Here is a 24,487-nt window from a genome sequence, read left to right on the forward strand (position 1 = left end):
TTGCTGCCCAGGCTAGAGTGAGTGCCCGTGGTGTCAGCCTACCTCACAGCAACCTCAAACTCCTGGGTTCAAGCAATCCTCCTGCCTCAGCCTCCCGAATAGCTGGGACTACAGGCATGCACCACCATGCCCGGCTAATTTTTTCTATATATATTAGTTGGCCAATTAATTTCTTTCTATTTATAGTAGAGACAGGGTCTCACTCTTGCTCAGGCTGATTTTGAACTCCTGACCTTGAGCAATCCGCCCACCTCAGCCTCCCAGAGTGCTAGGATTACAGGCGTGAGCCACCACACCCGGCCCATAGTGACTCTTAAAACATACTTTGAAAAATACCTTTCTAGGAAACAGTGTGAAGTCATTGAAAGCAAGTCATAAAAGCAAGGCTTTAGAATCAGACTCACACTAGTCTTTGGCTTTTACCACTTGCCATTTGTATGACTGTGAGCAAGTTGGTTAAGTTAAAGTTTGTTTCCATCAGTGCTAGGGATATTATATCTTCTATTGCTTAAGAATTATTACAAGGTATATATGATATATATTGTATTAAGTTCCTGGCTTATAGAAGGAACTCAGTAAATGTGGGTTGTCCTTTTGGCAGCTGAACCCAGAACACAGTTGTCGACCTAAAAGCCAGTGAAAAGTAGAAGGAAATAGCTGTCATTAGCCCCATGCATTTTCTTTTGGAGGAGATCATAGCCAACTGCTTTTTACCTTGAACCTACTGAATTAGGATTGTGTAAAATTAAGTTACAGATTTAATAGATTTCATTATCTAGTTTCTCTTGGCAGCCTTCAGTTCTGTAGACATTAAATTCGAACAGCATGATAGAGGCAAGGTTAAAGTAAGAGATAGAAGCTGAGGAAAATTTACTAGAGGGAAAACACCTCAAAAATCCTGAGGGCATTAATGTGTTATAATAAAAACGAATACTCAAAATGATACTATTAGATCATCAAGAAAATATTAAATTACGTTTAAAAGACATTGTTTGAAAAATTACAGAAGTATATATTTTAGCAAGATTTTCATCACAGTGACTAACATTTTTAAAAGTTTTGGCACTTAAAGGAATAGGCTTTCACCATTTGTAAAGTTCACCTAGATAAAACACTTTATTGGTCTTTCACAGTTCTGGGTAAATCAATTTATATGACCTTATTTCCTACTTTATTGACATTTTACTATTTTTAGTTACTTGTGTCAAGTTAATAGGTATCCTTGAAACTATCCCAGAAAACACTATGGAACTAACATACATATAAACTATTATGGATTACCATATAATGCTAAAGTTTTCTCTGTCCTGAAGGAAAGCTAATGTGAAAGGAGAAAAGCAGGGTCTTCTTGTAGCCATGTCTGCCCATTTCATGTGTTTAACTTCCTATCCCATATTGGCTAATGATAAATATGGCTACTTTATGGTTATGGTTTTATAAAGGTTATTGAGAAAGAGTTATACATTTCCTTCCATTTTCTTCAACCTTTCTCGTTCCACACCCCCTACTCTACTTGGATGTTTATGAAATTCTTTATACTAAATATAGTCATCTAATAGGTCTAGATATTAGCTTCTTTCTATTACTTTTACTTGGATAAACAGCAGCACCTTTTTTTCTGCAGACTTAGGTCCTTTGATCTAATGAAGTTTTCTTCTGTTATATCTTTGATTATTGGCATTGCTGTGTTACTCTTCTTCTAGGAAAATGATTTTTCTTATGTTGTGTTTTTGTCAGTCTTCCGTATTCATCATATTCCCTATTGTCCCTCTTCTCCCTTATTCTTTTTTTCTACCTGCTCAGGGAGTTTTTCAAGATACATCTGATTTTATTTTCAACAGTGTTCTACTTTTTATCACTTCTAATAAATACATCATTTGTTTTGCTACTGCATTTTCCACTTCCTCATATAGTTTTTTCTTATTTTGCCAGCTTCATTTTAATTTTTACCTGTCTCACCCATTTTTCTTTTTGTTTTATATTACAGTTTCAGCTTTCATCTCTTTCAAAATTTGGTTATGTTTGTTTACTTTTATAAAAGATACAAAGCAATCTAAAGTTTACTTCAATTTCTTCTAGTTTGCTAGTGCTTTCTACCTCTTAGTGCTATGTTATTTATTTATTTATTTTTTGAGACAGAGTCTCGCTTTGTTACCCAGGCTAGAGTGAGTGTCATGGTGTTAGCCTAGCTTACAGCAACCTCAAACTCCTGGGCTCAAGCAATCCTTCTGCCTCAGCCTCCCAAGTAGCTGGGACTACAGGCATGTACCACCATGCCCGGCTAATTTTTTCTATATATATTAGTTGGCCAATTAATTTCTTTCTATTTTTATAGTAGAGATGGGGTCTCGCTCTTGCTCAGGCTGGTTTCAAACTCCTGACCTCGAGCAATCTGCCCACCTTGAGCTCCCAGAGTGCTAGGATTACAGGTGTGAGCCACCATGCCCAGCCATCTATGTTATGTTTATTTAGTGCACAATATTTTTTATGTCACCTGTGTTTGTTTGCTTTTCTTCTTTTATTTATTCTTAAACAAGGACATGTCTATATAATCTGGGATGCTTACCTATAAGTTGGACTCGTGGCTTCTTTCTGGTTCATCTCACTAGAGGCCAGTACCATCCATGAAGACTCTAACAGAAGATCTGCTACATAGCCCCATAGCATATTTCTGGGGATTTTGTCTAAAATGGATCTGTTTATTTCTCTGCAAAGGTCACAGAAAGAAAAAAAAAGGAAGAGAAAAAAGAAAATAGATCTAGTCTAAGTCAGGGTTGCCTGATGTTGCTGCCTGATTGTCTTATTCCTCGATAATGTAGCACAGGAAGTGTCCTGCTCCTCCCTGCTCGTCCAAGCTAAGTATTCGTAGTACTGATTTTACATCTTCAGAAGTAGACTCCCACTACTTGTGCATTTCCACACATTCATAAGAATTTTAGACCCAAATTGGAGTTAGAAAGCATGGGTTTTGTATCAAATGGACCTAGTGCACAAAGCCATTGAGCCCTTGTGCAGTAAGGGAGTAACTTTTCTTTAAGTCTGGTACTTAAAATTTTGTTTCTCCTGGAGAGTTTAAGGCAATTTCCCAAAATTGTCCTGAATGGCTTTGATATTTTGCCTGAGACTACTTCCACTGTTTATAGTAAAAGCTAAATTCCTTTTCCAGTCTGGTGGATCCTTGGGAAGGTGGGAAAGGTCTCATAAGCTACTCCTAGCTTTTGTCTTAACATAATTAAAGTGCTGCCTGGTTTGTTTAAAGTGCTCAATATAAATTTGTTGAACGAGTGAGTGAATGATTTAGCCTTTTTTGAGAATTTTAGAAGAACCAACTGTACTTAACCATTTATTATTTTAATACTTTTTTCCTACTAGTATGCTAGTTAGATGTTTTGCAAATTATGTTCTGGGAGTACTAGATCCATAAAATGTTCTGTGAAAAAAAGAGTTCCATGGACAAATAATTTCTGGAAATGCTGTATACTAAGTCTTCCTCTTATAAATTTAATTAGTATGTAAATATGCTAAGGGTCCCAAGAAGGCCTGGACTAACAAAACTGTTTAATTTTGCTTAATTCAGCAAAAAGTTTCCCAATCTTATTTGATCACAGAAACCTATTAATATCCCACAAAACACACTTTAGGAAATGCTGCTCTCATTTTTAAAGTACTATATAGTTTTTGTGAAATTCATAGACTTTTTCATGAAATAAACTCTAAAATTTGAATTTGAATTGCTTTTAAGTCATCTAAAGAGACATAAATATTGACTAAATATGATTAGATTGTTCATGCTTAATTCAAGAATTTCTAACTCAGACTTTTTCTCATTTGATATTTTGAACAAGATATGATCTCCATGCCCTTTAAAAAAATGCATGTTACTTCAGGCATTCAATTAATGTATTTAAGAAAAGGAGTTATGTATTTTATTGGTGCACTGAGTTGAAAGAGCCTTTCATTGCATACTGTGGAAGCATTTCATATTTCCCCTGAGTTCAGTAAAAGAGACAGGTTATCCTTACTCATGATTTTTATATTGTGTGTTAATCTAGAAAATAAACCTATAACCATGCAGTTTTTCTATCAAACTAGTATTACTGGGTGAAGTAGGAAAGGTGACTAATTTTATTTTCAGTTTCAGAGTATTAAATCTTTTGTTGTGTTCTTACTTTGTCTTTAAAATAATGTCTGACCAAAGCTCAAGTCATCTTTTCTTTTGACTCTTCATCATATGGAATCAGACATGCTTCACCAGTTCAGCTGTCCACTGGCTGGTTAAGAATCTTCCTGTTTTCTGGTAACTGATTCTTCTATACTTGCTTTCTCTCTCCTTCTCCATCGAAATAGTTTGTTTTCCCTTCATGTCTTTTTTGTAATTGGTAGTTTTGTTTTGTTTTGCTTTGCTTTTTCATTTTAGAGTTAGATTTGTGCCAAGTTAAGAGACTTTTTTTTTTTTTTTTTTTTTTTTTTTTTGGTGATGGCGGTTGGGGGAAGGAGTTGGTGAAAGGAATTAATGGTATACAATCCAGCAAATTTTCAACAGGACAGATTTTCCTGCTGGTTTACTAATCTCTGAAAAGCCACAGGCTTGTAATGGGTTTGTCTAACAAGTTCTAAGTTTTAGTTCTTGGATTTTTCCTACATAATAGTCATATTTCCATAATTCCTTCTGAACAAGGCTACCATCACAGACCTATTCCTCTGGTTCCCTAAGATATCCTTTTTAGACTCAACCATCTCAAGTACTTCCATATTTTAGAATTAAAAATGATTTCTTGAAACATTATTTAATCATTGTGTTACTAAAGCAATATGACAAAAAAATACTCTTTCCAACAATTGGCAAAGAAAAATTTAATAAAAGATAATTGAGCATTTATATTCACTGTAGCAAATGCAATTCTAACTCTTGTTTTATCTTCGACAGACAAACAACAGAAAGGTGAATTTGCAATAGATGGCTACAGTGTCAGAATGAATAACACCCTTAGGAAGGATGCAAAGAAAGATTGCTGTTTTGAAATCTCTGCTCCTGATAAACGTGTCTATCAGGTTGTAGTTTTTATGTTGCCTTGAAATTAGGTTGATAAAATGTTCTGATTTTATTTATAGAGACGTTAGCATTTTGTTAAAACAACTCTCCCTCACATGTTAATAATAATAAAAAATACTGTTTTTTGTATATGGAGCATTTATACAAGAGGAAATATATATATATATATTTAAATTTCAGATTAGTTCAAATGTTATCTTCTTGAAAAAGATCAAGAGAATGTGTAATTTATCAATTACTTCACATGTTGCATTTTATATCTATTTTAATAGAACTGTGTGATTTTCTAAAAGAATTACATAGCAGAAAGAGTAAGATTATCAAAAGAAAAATATCAGAGTGTTAATGCATATTGTATTGCTTAGGGGTGTGAGAGAAAATGAAGGTAAAGGCATGTATCAGCTCTGCAATTCAAGAGCTATCAGCTAGGCATCAATATGGAATGTATGTTTAATAAGTTTTAAATATCTGAGATTGCAGTTGAAAGCCAGTTAATTAAGTTGTCAGGTAGTGTGTTGGAATCTGACAAGAACATTTTTAAGAAAACTGTACCCAGCAGTCTAAAGAAATTCATGGGTGTCTTCTAATTGTCAAGGGCAAATTTTGTTCATCAGTTCTGTCTTTGACATTGATGAAGAGAAGCAGTTTTTTTTCCTGCACAGCTGCCAGCTGCTGATCAGAGTTTCAAATTCATCATCCTCTGCTTCAATTACGTAAATTTGTCAAAATTAACTGTACATTATAAGAAGCATCCTTGCAAGAAAAGTACCACTAGACATGAAAAGAATTACTAATGGTTTTAAAGAAATGGTGAGAATGCATCATACCTCATACCTTTCATTTATACTGTGGTGATTTTCATTCTTATTGTTTGCTTTTTATTAGTTTACAGCAGCTTCTTCCAAAGATGCTGAGGAATGGGTGCAGCAGCTGAAATTTGTATTACAAGGTAAGAGCAATCAATTGGATGAGTTAACACAGTCATTAAATACTGAATAACTGAGTGCTTTGGGTTTTCATTTGCAAAAGCTTGTTGACTTCTGTGAGAATGACCAAGGCAATGTGACTGGTATCAATACAAGACCATTCACTGTAGATTTGTAAAAGCATCTTTTCTATAAGTACCAGTTGGCAACTTTAAAATTCACATATTCACAAAACAATCAATTTTTTAAAAATGTTTTCTAGTAAGGATATAGTATATAACAACACTGTTTTTACTTTTTAGGGCTGTGTTTATTTGTGAGTGTAATTTTTAAAAATCTCTTTTGCATTCTCGTAAAATTTACTTCATGAAATATGATTTATAGATATGGAATCTGATGTTATTCCTGAGGATGATGATGAGAGGGGAGACTTATATGATGATGTTGATCATCCTCTATCAATGAGCAGTCCATCAATAAGCAGTCAGCCAATAGATGATGAAATTTATGAAGAACTTCCAGGTATTTATTTTCTGGTAATTCATTTAAAGATTTTAGGGCCCTTTGTGTGTGTATGGGTGTGTGTATGTTATTTTATCAAGTTGACAACTTTAGTAGAAAATGGTGAGCTATTAAGAACATGGACAAAGAAAATCTTCGAAGCTCTATTTTACAAAAAGGGTTCTGCTTGAGGTATTTCAAGTGAGTGGATGTACACTTACAAAGAGTGAATGGAACATTAAAATGAAGCAGATACAATCCTAATCTCTTGGGACTTTTGGCTCATTAGCATTGTTTATGCTACATAATTTTTTAATTAAAAAATTGACTTGCCTTATAGTTTTTTCCAGCAACTCACACATCATTTTTTATTTATACATCTTGGAACTTCCATTAACCAGAAGTTCTATGCACACCCCATATGTCATCAACTTCTGCTTCGTGTATTTCTCCTTGCTATAGTGGATTGCATTGTCTTGGAGGGACATTGTTGAACTATAAACAAGGCCTTTGAGTCTTAAAGTTTTCCTGTTGATATTTTAGTATCAATATGAAATCAAAAAGGTGTTTTTATTCTAAAATGTCAGGCCTAGTTTAGTGTTTACATGCCTCCGCATCTGTTGTATAACATAAAATTAATTATATATTAACTTCTCGTAGTTTTGAGGATCAACCTAAAACAGAAAGATAAGCATTTGAAATTTAGGATACTTAGAATATGAAAACATTCAGGGAATCATTGCATTACTAATCCTCTAGATTGAAATGAGCCTTTTTCTGGCTATTAAAAAATCAGTAGTTAGAGAAGAAAAAGGGATCATAAGCAATGTAAGTGAGATTTAACTAACATCTCATGTGGAGAGGCTATTTTTCTTGAATAGAAGAATTTAATGACAATATAAACCTTTAAAATTGATTTCAAAAATACTTAAAATGTTCCAAATTAACATACAAATGTCATTTTCAACACAGTCAGTAAAGCGTAATAACTAGAGCATGGACTTTAGAGTAAAAAAAATTAAATTCTGGCTGTACCATTTACTAGCTCATGACCTTATAAGTTAATTTCTTCATCTATAAGATGGAGATAATATCATTGGAAGGGGTAAATGAGGTAATGTATCGAAAGCTCTCAGCACAGTGCTTGAATCATGGTAAGCTCACAATAAATTGTAACATTATCATCATTGTTTTTATTATCATATCTGGTGAATTCTTACATGTGCTTATGTGCAGGTACAATAATGGTTTTCTGACCAAGTAATAATTAATTATTGTAATAATATTATAAATTTAAGATATTATAACTATATATGCATCTACATATTGTCTTTTACTACCCTAGAAGAAGATGATTTGTATAAAAGTATAATTTCATAGGAAATAGTGATCCGTATATTTCTGTTACTTAATGGTGCTGTATGTTTTATCCTAAGGAAATGGTTGTAGCATCAATTATCCTCAAGTAGGGAAGAATATTTTCTAGCTGCTTGTTTTTAGTCACACCATATGATTAATACAATTTAGTCTTTAAATTGTTTGAAACAACATGTGAGATGTATACTGATATAAAATGGAAGACTAGAGTACCTTTAAACATGATATTACTGTCACATATATTCATCTCTTTAAAATCCTGCAAAGAATGTGTTACATTGTAATTGTTGAATTAACTGTTAAGTTCTGTGTTTCTTCAAACTCTCCAGCCCCGAAAGGAAAAAAATTTATCAGGAATAAAAATCAAATATTCATAGTTATTTTCATAACAAAGACTCAAGGAAGATCTCCTGTAAGTAGCTTGAAATTCTAAAAATATGAAACATCTTTTATTTTTTCTCAGGACAGATGTTCTTCATCCTTTTTTTGGCCTAGGGCCACGTAATTGTTGGAAATAACTGGTTACTCTTTAAGTAGTGTTACTTCTCGCTGTGGTACTGGGAGAAATATAAGCTGCGCTGGGATTTCATTGCCCCTGCCTGCGATCCCCAGTTGCTGTACAAAGTGATTGAGCTTGATAGAGCCTGCAACTGTGCCCCTGGGAAGGAAGCTGTTGTAGGCAGCTGTGGAATGTCTAGTTCTTCTTTCTTCCCTAGTGTAACTGAGAGCTGCCTTAACATCTGCACAGTTCAGCAAGTTTGTCGAGTTTGAGCCAGCAGCTACAGAGGGGATTTTTCCTGGTGAACACCCTAAAGTTGTCTCAGAGTAGGAGGTTTTGTTGGATTAAATATCTAAAACTAGAAAGGGTAACTTTTTTAAATTGAAAAAAATGATCTCTCAGGACAAGAGAGAAGCTTGTTCCTTTCACTTCTGTGAAATTTGAGTATGATTTTAAAATGGGGAGATGAGAACAGTAAAAAATCATTGAGCACATTTAAAACTGTGGCTTTTCCAATTCTGTACAAAGAACTATGTATCTGCTATCTGACTGGTTAAGTTCCCAGAATGAGATAATACTACCATTTCAACACAATTTTCTGTCAATCACAAAGTATTGTTGAAAACTAATCCTCTTAGTTGAAAGATGAGGCATACAAATGTATTTGAAGAAAAATCTGAGCATTCAGCATGCTACTTTAAGTCACAAAGCTCCTTTTCTGCAAAAGTAAAGCTTTTACTCTAGTAAGTGGATTTAAAAAAATTTTTTTTAAATAAACCTGCAGTGTTTGTTTCACGAGCAAGAAGAAAACATTGTTTTAAAAAATTGTATTGCAAAATATCCCTTGAAAAATGTTTATAATTCTATGGGAGTGTAAATAGTTTCATTGAAATTGTTTTTCAGTTAGTATAGTCTAACTTTATTACAGTACCTTCTCTTTAATTTGTTCATTAATTTTTAACTAACTTTGTAAAAGAATAAGAATAAATTTGTAAGATTTCTTTGTGTTTAGGGGACTTATACCATATGTACAAAAATGTTGAGAGAATGCCATATCTGGGGAGTATTAAAGGTATTTGGCTTTTCTTCAAATACCCTAATGCTTTCACATCGTTTATGTCTCATTTCTTATTAGCATAGGCCTGTCAGGTTTGCTTACATTGTGATATTACTATAGCATATTTGTGTTTGCACAGCTAATATATTGATCAAAGTGTGTTAAACTGTTTCATAACAGTAATGAGTTCATTTGGCTTGGCACAAATTTTAGAACTGATTGCTCATTTTTTTCATTAGAAATACAGAGAAGTGTTTTTGTCTGATTTAAAATGTCAAAAGGGGAAAGCAATACTTAGGAAATCGGTACAGAAATCAACCCAGCTTGCTCTTGTCTTCTACTTACCATGCCTCTTGACTCTTTTTTTCTTTAATGTCAGGAAATTGAAGAGAAACAAAAACACCAAAAAGATTTTTTTGATATAGAATGAATAGAGTCAGCCTAGTAACAAGAATAGTAACTACCCATTAACCTATTGAATCTGTAGCTTTCAGAGGAATTGCACTTGAAATGTCTTCTGACGAGTGGACTGGAGAGAGGGCAGCATAAAACAGGAAGACAAATTTCTATTCCATTAGCCTATTTTTTTTTAAAGTGTGAATTCATTTTTTTTTTATTGTAATGACAGATTGAACTATTCTGAGTCAGAAAAGGATGTTTTTATCCTTTGGTCATTCCGTTACATTTTAAATTTATTCAGTTCAACTATCTGCATCTAAAATGGAATATAAAGTAAAATGTAGCTATAAATTTTTTTCAATGAAACTATTACGTATACATAAAAAAGAATAGTGTTCGGGTACTTAAATTTGAAGTTGTTTCCCGTAAGTGAACACAGTGCTAATTTAATCAATAAGTAGTTACAAACCCCCAAATACATTTTAGCTTTATTTTCTTCCTAAATAATTATCACTCATATTGCCAACTTAATGTCAAGGTTATAGGGGACCATGCAGTCTCTGGTATTAATATTGTTAGAAGTGATGGTAGGTCCTGACATCACCAAACAATTTTTTTCTCATTCCTTCTTTAGAGTGCAATGGAAAGATGTCAACTAATTTTCACATAACCACATAGAGTCAACACTTTAATATTATTAGTTCAAGCAGCCTGCTAACATTCTTTTTCTTAAACTGTGGTATTGAATTATAAGGTTATTAAGTATGTGATATTATTAATATATCATAATATAGATTATGATAAATATATTTTTCCAAGTAGATAAACAGATTAGAGTCAAATTTTTGGATAACTTCAGCTCCAAACTCTGTTGCAAGGTTATCTGAAGTTATAAAAAACAATCAAAATATTCATAAATTAGGGTCACTGTACACATCTGTTTGCTTATATTTTTATCTTCGCTGAACATAAATGTATTTTTAGTGTTCTTTATGTTGCCTATTTCATAATAGGTTACGAAGCTTTGGAATAGAGTTTGCTTGTCATGTAGCTTTTTTCTACTTTGCCGTTGGCATTGCAAATTCTTTTCATTACAAGAAATGGTTTAATACATATTAAAACTTAAAATACCAGTGTGCATGAAAAGCACATATTTCCACTGATAGAAAGATAAAATGACTCAGTTTTGCAAATTGAAGTTACATCAGTGGTTGTCAACCAGGGAAGATTTTGGTTCCCAGGGTCCATTTGACAATGCCCGAGACACTTTTGGTGGCCATATCTAGTGTGTGTGTGTGTATGTGTGTGTGTGTGTGTTATAGACATGTAGTGGGTAGGGGTAGGGGATGCTGCTAAACATTTTACAATGCACAGGACAGCCCCACAAAGAATTTATCTGGCCCAAAATGTCAGTAGTGCTGAGGTTGAGAAACCCTGGCCACATGGATGTAATAGACAGCTTTTGGCTTATCACCTTTTAATCTATATCTCTTGAATTATAAAGATTCATAATCCAAGCTCCATATAAGAGTTTATTAATGTTTAAGTAAACATAGGTTATCTTACATACGTAAAACTAGGATTACATAGCATGTGTCTAGGTTATAAGAGATCAGCCTGACTTGTCTGTCACTTGCTTTCTTTAAGGGATAGTATTGAAGTTCTGTCTGTCTTATAGAAGTGAGCAAGCCACAAAGACAACAAAAAAGTAGGGAAGGATTTTCTCTATATTTGTGAGCTATTTATGAAGAAAGAGGGTTTTTTGATATTTACATGTGTGGATATTTGGTTTAACCTATTTTGACAGGGTTGTTGTCTTAAGGCTGAAGGGAAAGATCTATGGGTGAGGGATTGGACTGTCTCTGAAGGGAGTCAGGCATCCTGGCAGCATGCAGGGCTAGGCAATTCCATGGCCACCTGGAATTTGACAGATGGCTTTAGGAGGAGTAGAAACTCTCTTATGGGACTTCCCTCTCTTTTTGGACTTGGACCTTGAAGAGACTAATAGGCTTGAGATGATGTATGCCCCAGGAGGTAGACTGGCAGTCTTGGCACATACCTATAATTCCAACACTTTGAGAGGCTGAGGTGGGAGGATCACTTGAGGCCCAGAGTTCAAGACCAGCTTGAGCAACATAGCAAGACCTTGTGTCCATAAAAAATAGAAAAATTAGACAGGCATGGCGGCACATGCCTGTAGTCCCAGCTACTTGGGAGGCTGAGGCAGGAGGATCACCTGAGCCCAGGAGTTTGAGGTTGCAGTGAGCTACAATGGCACCACTGCACTCTAGCCTGGACAATGGACCAAGACCCTGTCTCAAAACAAAAAACAAAAAAAAACTAAAAAACAAGCAGAACAAAAATATGAACTATTTTCCAGGCCATGAGACAATTTTTGAAAAAAGAAAAATAAAACATGTGCCATTGTGCTTTAAACCATATTTAGAAGGATACCACGATGAATAACAGGAGTAAGAACTAGAGATGAGAGAACAGTCTGAAAAAAGCTACAAAATAAGTGCATTTAAAATGATTAAGAATTCCATTGGTTGTGCAAGCTCAAAATAAAAAAAAAAATAAATAAATGATTAAGAAGATTCCTTTAGAATAGAAACTTTAACAAGGGAAAAGGACTCTACAAAAAAAGATTTTTTTTTAAAGAACCAAATACAATCACTAGAAATTATTGATGGCTTGGATTATTTAGCCACTTAATTCAAAAATTTCAGGCTCATATATTTATGTTTACATTGCTTAAAAATACATATTAAAAATTATTAACCAGAATATAAGAAAATGTCAACTAATCAGACTAAAATACTGACATTTATAAAGAAAAAGGAAAAATTACACTAATGGGGCTAGGCTATTAAGATTTTTTTTGTGAACCTTACATGAAGACTCCTAACACTGTGCCTTAGGTCAGATATTCATGCTGTAAGTTTTCTGTCTGTACATAACTGAGTACTTTATCATTTGCCACCAAGAAATCTCAACAACTAGTTTATAGGCATAGCTTATAGCCACCTTCATATCAGACTTTTTAACTGAAGTCTTCATTCTGCAAATATGATTTACCTCCCATGTATAGTATAAACAGATCACAGCCTGCTTTTGTTTTTAATTCCTCCATGCTTTCAGAAGATAGAATATGACAAAATTTGCATTAGCTTCACAAAATTGTATTTACTTCTTTAGGTTCCAGAAAAAAATATGTACACACATTCATATAGCTACATGAACACGTACATCTATAGAGACAGACTGCAGCGGGAGCGTATCAAGCTTCACTATTTTTGCAGATAGGTCAGCTGGGAATATCAACTTCCTAAGAGTACTCAGCTGCTTACTTTAAAGCAATGATTAATAAGAATGGACAAGTTCAACAAAATGTCAGTGATGAATATAAGCACTCTTCATATCTGGCCTCAGCAAGTTCTGCAGTTGAGTAATGCAAAGCTTTCAACAAAGTGGGAAAAAATCCAATCTAAATTAAGCTGAAGTGAAATTTTACCTTGATTTTGTTTCATATAAAACATTCTTTTATAGATTTGTTCCTCTTTATTAGAACTTCATTAGAATTCTTACAAAGAAAGAACAACTCCTTATAGCTAGTTATCCATTAGGCCCTTTGTACCTTATTACAGAAGTTGAGAGGGGGCAGAGATTTTTTTTTCATAGAACGAGGAAATTCAGTGGCAGAGTTTGAGTGGGATTTTTGATCTCTTTTTGGAACCAGATCTCAAATCTGTCTCCTTGTCTGGGCCTCTTTTCACATTCCTGATCTTAGTTCAAGAAACTGCAGTATAACTGCTTCTTTTTAGCATAAAAATTCTTAGGAGAGCTCTCTTTGGTCCTGTTGTCTCTTCCTTCTTAACCCCTGGCAGTTTGGTTTCTGTCTTTATCCATTAACTAAAACAGTTTCTTCAAAGTCTTCAAAATTACCAGTACTCTCTCAATTATTAGTCTTGGTTCTCAAATTCATCTCTGGAAATTTGATTTTACTGGCCACCCTTTTTGACTTGGAATCATCTCCACCTTTGATCGTCCCCATTTTGCTTTTTCATCACATATAATATTTATAAATAAGCATCTCAGCACTGTATTAGATTTCCGCATTTCCTGTGCTTATTGATTGTTTCAAAATATTTGTTTTCTAGTTTATCCTTTATTACTTTAATAGTGAACCTTTTTGTTTTTACCTGTCTTTCCTTATCATATGATCTTCTTATTGATATTATGCACATAATTAATTAATCCAGCAAATATTTATCAAAAGCCTATTATGTGCCAGATTCTATTCTAAGTGTTGAGAATTCAGGCATGAAAACATTAGAGCTAGTCCATGTTAAGATAAATAATTACAGATTGTAGTAATTGCTTAGAAAGAAGACAAAAGGATAATGTGAGGAGTAACTATTTTATATTCCATGGTCAAGGAAAAGGTGACATTTAAACTGAATTCTCTTGAATAAAACTGGTAAATGCAAAATGCCAAATGAAGCACCTTCCAGGCACAGAGAACAATGCTGGAGAGTTCAAGAACCAAAAATGAGAGCCATAGGCAGCCAGGCAGAGAGGTTAAAATGAGATTGGAGAGAGAGGAGCAAGAGCCAGGTCAAGCGGGGCCTTTGTAGGACAGAATCACAGCCCTATGTGCATACATGACACCTGAAGAATGTGTCCTGAATTACTATAGTGAGGCTGACAAGTATATTTACATAAGTTTGTCCACATACATCAAATGCTGTTTAATGTGATGAAAAATTTGGATTTGAAAAGCTCTTTCTGTCTTTACACTCTCTCCCTGAGCAAGTTTGTACCTTCTAGTATCACTACACGTGGGTGCATTTGCTTTTTTTTTTTTGAGACAGTGTCATGCTTTGTTGCCCAGGCTAGAGTGAGTGCCGTGGTGTTAGCGTAGTTCACAGCAACCTCAAACTCCTGGGCTCAAGCAATCCTACTGCCTCAGCCTCCCAAGTAGCTGGGACTACAGGCATGTGCCACCATGCCCAGATAATTTTTTCTATCTATATTAGTTGGCCAATTAATTTCTTTCTATTTATAGTAGAGATGGGGGTCTCGCTCTTGCTCAGGCTGGTTTCGAACTCCTGACCTCGAGCAATCTGCCCTCCTTGGCCTCCGAGAGTGCTAGGATTACAGGTGAGAGCCACCGCACCCGGCCTACGTGAGCATTTGGTCAGAGCAGAGGAAAACATCTTCCCTGGGTAGCTGGCTCATCAATAGAATGTGAAAGATACAATAATTACAATGATAATGGTTAACACTGAGCATGTCCCAGGCAATTTCCTAAGTATTATTTCATTTCATAACCATAAACACTTTATGACATAGGTATTATTACTATCTCTATTTTACAAGTAAGGAAGCTAATGCACAGAAAGATTCAGTAGCCTGTTTAGAGTCACAAAGTAGGAGGTAGGGGTTGGGATTTGAATCTAGGCATTCTTTGCTCTACACAGTTGCCAGTGAAAATAATAAAAAAAGAAAATAAATAAATGTAGGCATTCTGACTCTGGAAGTTGAGCTCTTAGTAATTATACTGCCTCTCAACAGAAATATGGTAGGAATCATGTTGTCCTTAGTTATCAAGCATTTACTGGCATACAGGTGAAAAAGATACTGGAAAGGATAATGTACCAACCAAATCTCATCTTAACAACTGGCCTCTCCTCTGAGCTCTGGATCATTTCAAATGACTGTTGGCCATCATGTCGAACTTGTATTTAAGATCAAATTCACCATCTTCCTTACTAATACAGGTTGAGCATCCTCAATCTGAAATCTGAAACGTTCCAAAACCCAAAACTATTGAGTGCTGATGTGACATTCAAAGGAAATGCTCATTAAAGCGCTATGGATTTCAAATTTGCAGATTAGGGATGCTCACCAGCATAGTGCAAATATCCCAAAATTCAAAAATATCTGATATCCAAAATACTTCTGGTCCCAGGCATTTCAGATGAGGGATACTCAATCTGTACTGCTCTTCCTCCTTTCTTTTTTATGTTTATTAACAGTGCCAATAGTCACTCAAGTTTAAAAAAAAAACAAAAAAACCCATCCTTGATCTCCCTGCCTCCCAATCAGATCAGCTGCCAATTATTCCTGATTCTACCTCTAGAACATCATCCATCCCTGGCTCTCCATTCACTCAGGCTTTAATTTCTCACCTGGATCTTACAGGAGTTCCTAAGTGCTCTCCCACTTCCTGTGTGTGTATCTCTCTCTTTCCAACCAACCTCATAATTAATCTCTTGTGTACACTGCCAGCAAATTGATCTTCCTAAAATATAATGTGGTCAAATTATTAACCTTGTTTATTAACCTTTATGGGTTCCCTGTGCCTAGTGAACCAAGTCTAAACTCACTGGCCTGTCCTGAGCCCCTTCCATAATCCAACACAAATCTACCTCTCCAATCCCTTTTCTGCCGCTCAGACCCGTATTCTCCAGACAGACTGAACTTTTCATTAACCTTAGTCCTGCTCTGTACTTCATCTCAGTGCCTTCCTCACCTGTGTTGAGTTAATTAATCCAAGGAAAAAAATCCGCCAAATAGCATATAGATAAAACTTTAGTTGATTCGGTTTTCCATTTTTCCATTCACACAGTCTATCATCAAGTCTGTTGTATTTTCTAATATATCTATCTACGAGGTACACTGTGAGTGCTAAGATGATCAATAAATAGCCCCTGTTCTTAAATATGCTACAATTTAATCAGAGAAACAGATATATGAAATCTAATGATAGAAAAAAACAATTAAGCTGGGAGCTAGGCTGGCACCATGGCACTCACTCTAGCCTGGGCAACAAAGTGAGACTCTTCCTCAAAAAAAAAAAAAAAGAAAAAAACAATTAAAAAGTATCTATCAGACTGTTACCAATTCCAAAATTTAATAGCGTTACGGTATACTTTGGCCATACTTTTTCTAGCCACACCTGTTTGAGAGCTTTATAGCATCAGAAACAATGAAAATAAAACTTGTTGATTCTGTATAGTATATAGTATATACCAATTCTTGGTATCCCCCAGAATTGGTATAAATATGATATTTTCTCTAAACCACTCAGGTGGAGCCTTTGTGGTCATTCCATTAGAAACAATTAAAATGCTCTTGAGATTCTCTGCATTTATTGGGCATAGCACAGGATTTCCATAAGCATAGGGCTGTATAATACTAAGCACATTATAGTATCATGATGTAATAGTAAATATAGTGTTACCATATCCCCCAGCATTCTGGAAATTAACACATATTTAGAACATCTCATCTGATGCTAGGAGACAACATTATATAAAAGAATTCAAAACCTATTTTATAACACAGTTAATAATTTTTCATGTAATGAGGAGAAATATTTTTAAGAAAAACAGAATTCCTAAGTTTCTTGAGTCATATCTTTCTGTTGCTTTAAAATGTTTAATGGTTCTCCACTGCCCATAGGATAAAGTGCATACACCTTTCCTTGGCATTCAAAGGGCTTCTGCGGCGTGACAGTTCTAGCACAATCCCTGTTACGATGCATCAGCTCTCCGATTTCAAAAACCTGACTTGCTCTTCATTCTCCTGCTCACATCTCATACTTTCCAACTTCACATTTTTGTTCATACAGTCCCATTTACATGGAATGCTCTCCTTTTTGTTCAGTTTCTAACCAGACCCTCCCCACTTTCTAGGCCCAAATCAGATCGCATATCCCCCAAAAGAGCTTCTTCTACTAATCTCAGCATTAAGTGACCTCTGCTTCTCTGAACTTTTTAAGCACCATTCATCTGAAAATTAATCACACACAACTTTTGTACATTTTTCTGTTGATATTTGCTGTTCTATAAATCTTATTATTTAACTTTTCATGTGATTATTTGGCAAATAAGCAATGGATGGATCATTATAACTTATCTTTATTGTATTTACAAGCTCTTCGAGGGCAGGGCTCAAACTTTATATTTCTTGGTATCCCCCAGAATATTTAGATTAGTGCCTTCCTCATAAGAATTCAGGAAATAATACCTGAATAGTGCTAAGTCTTAAATTAGGTAAATTAAGAGAAACTTTCTCTCTCTATGATTCTTTTTCTAATAAGATTCAATTACTGCAGATTCCTAAAAGAATGATTACTGAACAGTATACTACCAGTGGTCTATTGAAGTATGACTGACCTCTAAAACATCATTAAAATCTAACATTACTATTCCAGTGGGCATAGTCTCAAGTACATAAACTTACGAAATTTAATACATTGAGTGATGAAAAGCTCTAATATCATCAGTTTTTTGTGCCATTAAAGATAGATCATCTACTGTGAGCAACAGGACCAACTTGAGATACCAGTTTCCTCTGGCAGGCTAGTCATCTCAAATAAGACATTTCCCAGGAAAGGACATTCTCCTTTGCTTCCATTCATTCATTACAGACCACAGGAAAGTAGATCTAAAGATCACAGGATCATAATTATGATTTTTAAAAGGTGACATCTATAAGGACAGATATCAAGGGGCTTAATGTAACTAGTAAGCAGATTATGAGTTTTGTGTTTAAAAAATAAACTCAGATATGGAAAGTTGCACAAGCAGCTTAAAGGATAGTGAAACAAGGTTAAGAAGCAATTAGATAAATGCTTGGGGAAAACGTTTAAAAATTATCTTTCAAACCACTACTTTGATTCAGTGGGCATAGAGCAGGGGTCCTCAAACTTTTTAAACAGGGGCCAGTTCGCTGTCCCTCAGACCGTTGCAGGGCCATTGGAGAGTGCGGCGCTCATTCCACACATGCGCACTGTGGGCCCGGGAATGAGTCAGCTGCTAAGCAGGACAGGCAGCGGCAGCAAAAACACCCGGCGGGCCGCATGTGGCCCGTGGTCTATAGTTTGAGGACGCCTGGCATAGAGGAATCATTGGAAGGCCTAGGTAAGAGGAAGGCTGTGGTCAAGATTCAGGGAATTCAGATTCCCTCCCAGTTCCAGCCATAGCATACTTTGAAGCCCTTTATTTCCCTTCTCTACTCCACACTGTTTCCTTCAATGAAGCTGATTCCACATTGCCTATTACACTGCCTCATACACCTTTCAAACTCATTTCGATCCCCTGGTCAGCCTATATTTTCTTTCAGAAATTACCTTGCATCTCAGTTCTCCTGGAAACCTAGACTGATTAGGTAGGTCAAGGTGAAGGTCATCCACCCACTTACTAATATATCATCTCTGCCCATGTTGCTTGTGATATAACTGTAAAAGACAGTAACCTCCAAACATATAGAGATACATGTCTAGAGACTGATATATTTATCTGTTATATTTATATTTATCATTTATTTACTAGTTATATTTAGTAACTGTTATATTTATCATTTATTTACTAGTCTTATTAAAAATATATATATATATATTTTTAATAAGACTAGTCAAGAACAGTAGTGAGAAGGGAGGAAAGTAGTAGAACAGGAGTTCAATCTGTAACTGATAGTGAACACTCAAGTGAGATAACTCACTACCATCGGACTAGCCAATATATGAGTTTTGAATCTAGATATTTATTTAATATTTTCTGAGAGCTCAGCATTAATTTAAAGGTATTCTGAAGAGATCATCTAAAATTCTAATAAATGAACTGAAAAGGAAGGCTGAAGAAAATGAATGATGAAATGAGAAAAGTAAAAAGAAAAATCCCAACTTTCAGGGAAGCCATTCAATTATCCATGCAACAAATGTTTATTAGGCAGCTGTTGTATGTCAGGCACTGTACTAGACACTGGGGATAGAGTATTGACCAAAATGACTTCAGAATTTGTTAAATAGAAATAAATATTAAAAATTCTCAATAAGAAATGATTATGCAAAAGTAACCAGGGGCCGAAGACAGACTGATAAAGAACAAAGAGATAAGCAAGGTCTGTTGCAGTAGTGAGATACCTGAAAGAGAGTATTTATTCAGTGCTACTCATACCCAATGAGCAGTATGTGCTTCTGAATACCACCTATAGGGCATTCTGAAGATGAAAGTAAAAGGATTAAGGTCAGGGAGTTTTATTAAATAAAGATCCCTTTAAAAAATGTTTAGATGGGATAAGCCCATCTAATTATAGCATGCATATTCAATGTTGTAGGGAAAGAGGGGAATTTATATTCATGAAAGGATTTAAGAAAGAGTTAAAAAGAGAGAAAAAGACTTTAAAAATCCTTCCCAAATCCCTTCAACATTTCACCCCCCTCCCACTTTTTTTTTTTTTTTTTGCCACAACAACAACAAAAAAGACTTTCCAAAGGAAGTGGTAGAAGAAACCACATTGCTTGAGACATTAAAAACCAGATGGTCCAAAGCCCCAGAAAGCATTCACATGGGATCAGTCCTTCACCTGGCAAAAGCAAAAAGACCAGACTAGTGTAATATGTATTTTGAATCCCTAGCTTAGCAATGCTATGAAAATAAAGATTCACATTTCCTTTTTCTCCTAATTTCTTAGCTCTTCTCTGTGCTCCTGCTGCATTCAATGTTGACTTCTCTTAGAGCTGGCCGCACAGAAATTGCCTGTTTACTTGGAAGTCTCTTCTGCTAGATTCATGTACTATGAGCTTATCAGATTTTTCTCCCTGCCCTTATGGGAGTGCTATATATCCTGGATTCTGGAAGTCCTTCTGAAGTGCTCCTCCTAAGAAGGGTTTTGCAATGGCTTCTTCCAGAGCCCCAGAGATTTCACAATTTTTCATGTTAAATTTCTTGGCTTGGGAATATCACACTTGAGGATAGTATAAACTTGGATTGGACGGGCTTGGGGTTTTGATTTCTCACAGGAAGACAACCCTCCTCCCCCAGGCCTGTAAAGACAGAAAGCTCCCTGTGGCTTTCCTGGGCTGGTGGGGGTATCATTTGCATTTCTCTGCTTCTCTGGGCCTAAATCCTTGTCTTCTGTATCCATGAAGATATTAAAACTCCAGCCTCAAGCCCACCCTGCAAATGGTCAGTATGTTACTTTGAGCAAGTGGGGAAAGACAGGTTTGTTCCAGCTTAGTTGACCGTGTTGCCATAAGTAATCGATTATTACAAAAACAGGACAGTAGAGACTTAATTTTAAGTGCTTGATTTATAAACTTTAATTCAACTCAAATAAACAAAATGTTGTGTATGTACTATAGGAAAGGCTCTATGCTAGGTATCTAATATCCTGTCTCTTGAACACTGATGGGTTTTATACTCATAATATTAATTACTTCTTGACAAGAAGAAATTTTTGTTGAATTTATGAAGGAAGAGATCCTAAAAGGCTGCTGAATTTATGAAGTAAAATGATCCTAAATAGCTGCTTAATACTATTTAGGGTAAAAATGACATTTGTATATATAAAGAATTACTCTAAAATATATAAAAATAGAGACCCATCCAAATCCAAATGTACACTTTGGTTTTATAAACTAAGAATAAACCTATTTGCATTTGAAGTCATGTTAAATCAGGTTAATGTAGTTGGTTTAGAATATATCTTAAAAATGGGGTTGACATTCCAATCAACTAAAGTTCTTTTAATTTAAAGAACTTATTTTATTCCCTATGCCGATCAATCATTTTATCCCCCAGAAAGTCAGCCTATTTTTGCACTATTCATTTGCAAAGCTTATATGACATAAACATTATGTGACAGAAGTTGTTTGTTATTAAGAGAGAGAATATCATCTCAAAGAAACTTGTCATCTGGAAATAGGAAAAATCACACAAAGTAATTCTATTTGTATCATGGCTTTTTCACTGTTGGCTACATTTGTGACAGCTGATTTTATATTAAATATTAATAATATTTTGTTTATGCTTGAATGTGCTACAGTAGGATGTAGATTTTACTCAGAATATTCCTGGTTGGAAAGAAGACTGTTCAGTTAAATGATATACTTGAGGGCTAGTTATGAAAAACATAGATGTTATGTATCTAAGAAAATTAAGCTAGCACTTTGGTGTCAAAATTTGTTATCAAAGTTTGAAGTTTACTTTGCCCTTGAATCTTATAAAATTATTGTGTTTGAAGGTCAAAAGTGGGAAAATATTGACAATTTCATTTGATTTAAACTAATAGAAATCATTGGTAGCAACAGATAGAGGTTTTAGGAAGTCATGGATATTAATATAAATAGTATGAGTATAATGAATGAGCTATATGGAGACAACCTATTTGCTGGAAAAGTTATTGTTGGGTTTTTAATATAGGTAACCATATTAGGGTTATATTCCTCATTTTCAAGAGCACTTAATACAATAAAAAACATTGATATATTTTGTTTGAGTTTCTTGCAGTGGTCTTATAAATCTTACTTGTAAATGTTCATGTAATTTTGGTGACACCTACTTTTAAGAAACCTAACTGAATTGTGTTGAATCTTTTGTTTTGGGAAGTATGTATGTGTGTGTCTATGATTTGTTTTCTTTTGATTTTACTTTTCAATGTATGAAAATACCCATGAGACAGGCTCCTGCTGAATTTTTGGTCACTGTGTCATTAGTGCTATAAGTGTACATTGTCAGTTGTTTAAACATTGTTGAATCCACTGCGGGTTGGCAAGAAGCATCTGGGAGCCAGATTTTTCCTGTGGACACATGCCAAGTAGTGTATTGTATTTCCTCGCTAAATTGAACTATATTGAGATAATTTTTCTTCTTGAGTTTTTTAATCCACAAATTATTTTCCAAAGCTAAGGCTTATACGATAAAATTGTTTATGATAAAACTACCTGAATTCTGTCATCACTGGTTGGTTGATAACTACTTTTATTTAGCTGTAGTAGGTGTAAATAAGTCATGCCGTTAAACTACATTCAGATAGTTAACATTATTCTCCTAAGTAGATTGTTCAGGAAAGTTCACATAGCATTTCATGTATTCTCTTTAAATCAATGATTTACTCTAAGCAAGGACAATAAACACTGAATGACCCTTTAATTAAGTACTATAGTTGGGCTTGCCATTAAATTTACATGTGTGATTGCATTATTTAATTAGATGGAATTAAAACCCTAAATTGCATTTTAATATACATAATTATAGCATAACATTTATTTTAACTAAAAGTGCCAGGAAATATTTATAAAATGTCATATTTAACTTTTTTTTAAAAAAATAAAATATCTGAACAGTTCTGGTGTGGAGATGAGAAAGTAAAAATGCTTTGTCATGCCGACAGATTGGCTGGGCGTTAGTTCTGGAGCGCTGACACTGGCTAGACCCTAGACCTCTAAGGTAGCAGGGATTTATCTTCCCAGAGTGGATAATTACCTAGGCTACCCTAGGACACTGTGGGTGAGGCCTTAAAAAAGTAGGATTTGGTGTGCCCACCATGTATGTTAAAAATACTCTGGCTCTTTTATATGAGAGCAGACATTTTATTTATGTTGGCTTTATTTCTAGAAACCCAGTAAGAGAACCTTTGCAAATGAGAGTTCACCCTATCCCTTTAGAGGGCCCAAACTGGACAAGTGTGTCATTTTTCAAGCCCAAATTTTTATATGTACTTTAAAAGACATCAAATACTATTTTGCAGGAATGAACACCAAGACCTCCATCAAATGAGTTTTGTGTGCCTAACCTTCCCTTCTTACCCCATCAGGTTCTACCTTGCTTCTTTTGGCAGCCCCCTTCTATAGAAATATCTTAGTTCTAGGAGATCTTTCCTTTTCCAGGCATTGTAACATATTTTATCATAAATTTGTCTATATGCCGAGAAAATACCTGTTATCTTAGAATTGAAAACATCTTAAAAACATAATTCCTAATGTCTGTATACAGTCCCTCATAGGTACCTGGAAATTTGTATTTTGAGAGTGTCATTCTTGTATATTATGGAAAGTGCTTTAATTTGATGTATTTTTCATGTCTTACCAGCATTAAATCTGTTAAAAAACTATAGCTACCTTATTCAGGAATAAGCAAAATCAATGTTCTTGTGTTCCTGAGTAGGATGGAAGCTGCTTTCAGCTCTGCTTGCTCCAGAGCTTGGCCTGGTTTTTTTTTTTTTTTTGTCATATTCAGTCTTTGGGAGGGAGGTGATGGGAGTTGATTTTTTCCATTTATGAGCTGCCTTCCAGCTGAAAGAAAAATGGAAGGGCCAAATGCCAAGTTCTTCACTTTCTGTGGCCATTACAGACATGACTTTTCTACCCCCCCCTTTTTTTTGGCAGTGTACACTATTTTTTAAGGGAGAGTTTTTTGGGTTTTTTTTAGCTTGTCAGTTAACCAAGTTATTTTGTCATTGAAGAATGTTAAAAATAAGAATATATATCAATATGACATCATGATATTAAGTTTCTCATAAGTTGCATGTTATGGCAATAAAGTGCTATTTATTGTAATTAACTAACAAATATAGGAACAATTAATATATGCAGGGTCTTACACCAGAAGGGAAGAAAAAGCATAGTGTTTCAGTACTTGGGCTGTGGAGGCAGACTGACTGGGTTCAAATCCTGATACTACTTATTATAGCTGTATTATACTGAGCAAGTTACTTGTTTCTGTGCCTCTGTCTCTTCATCTGCAAAATGGGAATGACGGCAAGCCTTCTTCATAGGGTTTCGAATGAGATTTAAGTATATAGTGCCTAGTGGTGCTTGATAATTATTATGATAATCACTGTTACAAATCTTCTATGCAGTGGACGTTGTGTTGACTACTTCA

At 34.8% G+C, this 24,487-nt stretch overlaps 1 protein-coding gene across 2 annotated transcripts in view; it reads left to right on the forward strand.

Moving 5' to 3' along the window:
• SKAP2 (src kinase associated phosphoprotein 2) overlaps positions 1–24,487 on the forward strand; it is a 177,499-nt gene that overhangs the window by 119,311 nt on the left and 33,701 nt on the right. For both annotated transcript variants that reach the window (XM_012773351.2, XM_012773352.2), the window contains exons 7-9: positions 4,928–5,052; positions 5,939–6,002; positions 6,364–6,501. In XM_012773351.2, the coding sequence (XP_012628805.2) occupies positions 4,928–5,052; positions 5,939–6,002; positions 6,364–6,501 (327 nt within the window). The remainder of the gene's footprint in view (positions 1–4,927; positions 5,053–5,938; positions 6,003–6,363; positions 6,502–24,487) is intronic.

Source organism: Microcebus murinus, chromosome 9 (genome assembly GCF_040939455.1).
Source record: "Microcebus murinus isolate Inina chromosome 9, M.murinus_Inina_mat1.0, whole genome shotgun sequence".
NCBI lineage: Eukaryota > Metazoa > Chordata > Mammalia > Primates > Cheirogaleidae > Microcebus > Microcebus murinus.